At 40.5% G+C, this 2,125-nt stretch overlaps 1 protein-coding gene across 4 annotated transcripts in view; it reads right to left on the bottom strand.

The window, feature by feature from the left end:
- The window catches only part of LOC133137454 (nucleolar protein 9), a 10,389-nt gene extending 9,267 nt beyond the window's left edge, over positions 1-1,122 (bottom strand). The window contains exons 1-2 of one of the 4 annotated variants that reach the window (XM_061255742.1): positions 1,038-1,122; positions 1-284 (exon numbers count right to left, since the gene is read on the bottom strand). The exon at positions 1-284 is cut by the window's left edge and continues 28 nt beyond it. In XM_061255742.1, coding sequence (XP_061111726.1) covers positions 1-174 — 174 coding nt within the window. In that variant the 5' untranslated portion in view covers positions 175-284; positions 1,038-1,122. Of the gene's footprint in view, positions 285-826; positions 1,014-1,037 lie in introns of those variants that run through there. The other 3 variants (XM_061255743.1, XM_061255744.1, XM_061255741.1) reach the window with 3 other exon arrangements.
- Positions 1,123-2,125: the final 1,003 nt, after the last annotated feature.

Here is a 2,125-nt window from a genome sequence, read left to right on the forward strand (position 1 = left end):
CTTCAGCCGGTCGCCCACCCTGCGGAAGTAGCCCACGCTCATAGCGTCCAGTCGGCTCCTCGCTCCCGCTTCACCTCCGTGTCCTCTCCCCCTCTCCTCCTTCCCACGCCCCTTTCCATTCTTTTCTCCTCCTTTCCATGGCCTCGGGTTCCTTTCTTCCGTTCCCTCTGTCATCCTTCCGTCTTCCGCCAGCGTTTCCAACCGGCCGGTCTGTCACTTGTGTTGCGTCTCTTTGACTTGTGGTTTATTTTCGATGAATTTTGGTTTGAATGTTTACAATCTAGCTAATAAAAAAACGTAGTTTTAGGTGACAAATAAGCAATAAAACAGCAAATTACGTGTCACCATTAAATGGTTGGAATTTATACAGCGCTGTTCAATTGATGCTTCCCATTCACCCATACTCACACTCACACTCACACTCTCTCTCTCTCTCTCTCTCTCTCTCACTCACACACACACACACACACACACACACACACACACACACACACACACACACACACACACACACACACACACACACACACACACACCAACGACGATTGGCTGCCATGCAAGGCACCAACCAGCTCGTCAGGATGCGCTTATAATATGTTTATTATTTCGTTTCGTTGCATTTTCTTGCATTCATTTAACAGAGCCTCGTACCCAGAGTGAATTAGAATGTTAAAAGAAAACTAGTGTCAAAAGTAAGCTAGGCTAGAAAAACTTTGTAAGCTAATTACCTGGGACCTCAGCATTTTTGCAAATACAGTGTGGCAGCTATAATGACATGAATAACAATTGCTAACAATTTCAACATGAGTTGCTCAGAGTAACTTACCCAACTCAATACTACCAAGGCTAACCAGCTCCTAGTTAATTAAGTTACGAACACCAATTATCGCCATACAGTAATGCGTGTGGAAAATTAACGTTACATTCAATAAGACGTTAACTGAAACTGGTACACCACTCTAGCCCGTAGCGATTTTCAAAACGACATAGATACATATAGCTAAATCGTGATAATAAACAGTAGATTTGGTACTCACATGTGTGAAGCTCAATCCGAGACGCGTCAGAGTGACGTCGCAGAGAAGCCAACGCATGAAATATACGTAATAGGTGGTCTCCTTCCGACGAAGGATACTGAGCGGTAGGTGGCACTGTGGTTATATCTACAGTATACAGTGAACGCTTAGATAGCGTTGAATCAATAATACAATTAAGAAAGTATAATTTAAGATACTTCATATGATTTGCCCTGTAGACACGTACTGGAAAGATTCAATATAGAGAAGACTTGCGAGTGTTTCTGCTGTACTACTCCACTGGGAACCTGGGAAATGCCTATAAAAACGGGCATATTTTGAACTGGATGCTATTAATGTTAATAGGAGTTTTATCATACAACTATTTATTATCAGAAAGTATCATATTCCAGAATTGTATACACTTTTTAAGTGAATTAAAAAAACACAGCATAATTTTGTTAAGTTAACAAATAACAAGGCAATAAAACACCAAATGTATTATTTTCTTGCAATTTACTGTCATTTTGCCTTGCCATTACGCATGGATCTATACGTAATTTTTCCGATTGTTATTTTTCTTTCCTGGTTATTTCTTTGTTCTTTGTATGTAGATAAAGTGAGATTTTTTTTAAAGCTATTCATATTCTGCTTTGCATTTAACAGTGAAAATGGCTAAACAGTGCTAAGTGCTAAATGGTCTGGTTTGCGCAGTGTAAGCAGCAGGTCCTGGATGATAATAACAGTGAGTGAGACTCGGTCCAGCTTTAGATCAGGTTATAGCACCGTCACAGCTAACAAACAATATCAGCAATGCCCTGGACAAAAAAACAGCCCCGTTTGTTGACTTATCAGAAGTGTTTGATTCTGTCAATCATGAGCTGTTGCTAACCAGACTTAGTAACATTGGTTTTAATGACGGGACAATAGAGTGGTTCAGGAGCTATCTGACAGATCGGAGCCAATGTGTTTTTTTGAAGCTCAAATCAAGCTTCAGGGAAATTGTTAACGGTGTCCCCCAAGGCTCAATTCTTGCCCCTGTTTTATTTTCTATTTTTATAAACTACTGTACATAGGGAAGGACATACATAGCGCCAAAGTGTACCTTT

Source organism: Conger conger, chromosome 9 (assembly GCF_963514075.1).
Source record: "Conger conger chromosome 9, fConCon1.1, whole genome shotgun sequence".
Classification (NCBI taxonomy): Eukaryota; Metazoa; Chordata; class Actinopteri; order Anguilliformes; family Congridae; genus Conger; species Conger conger.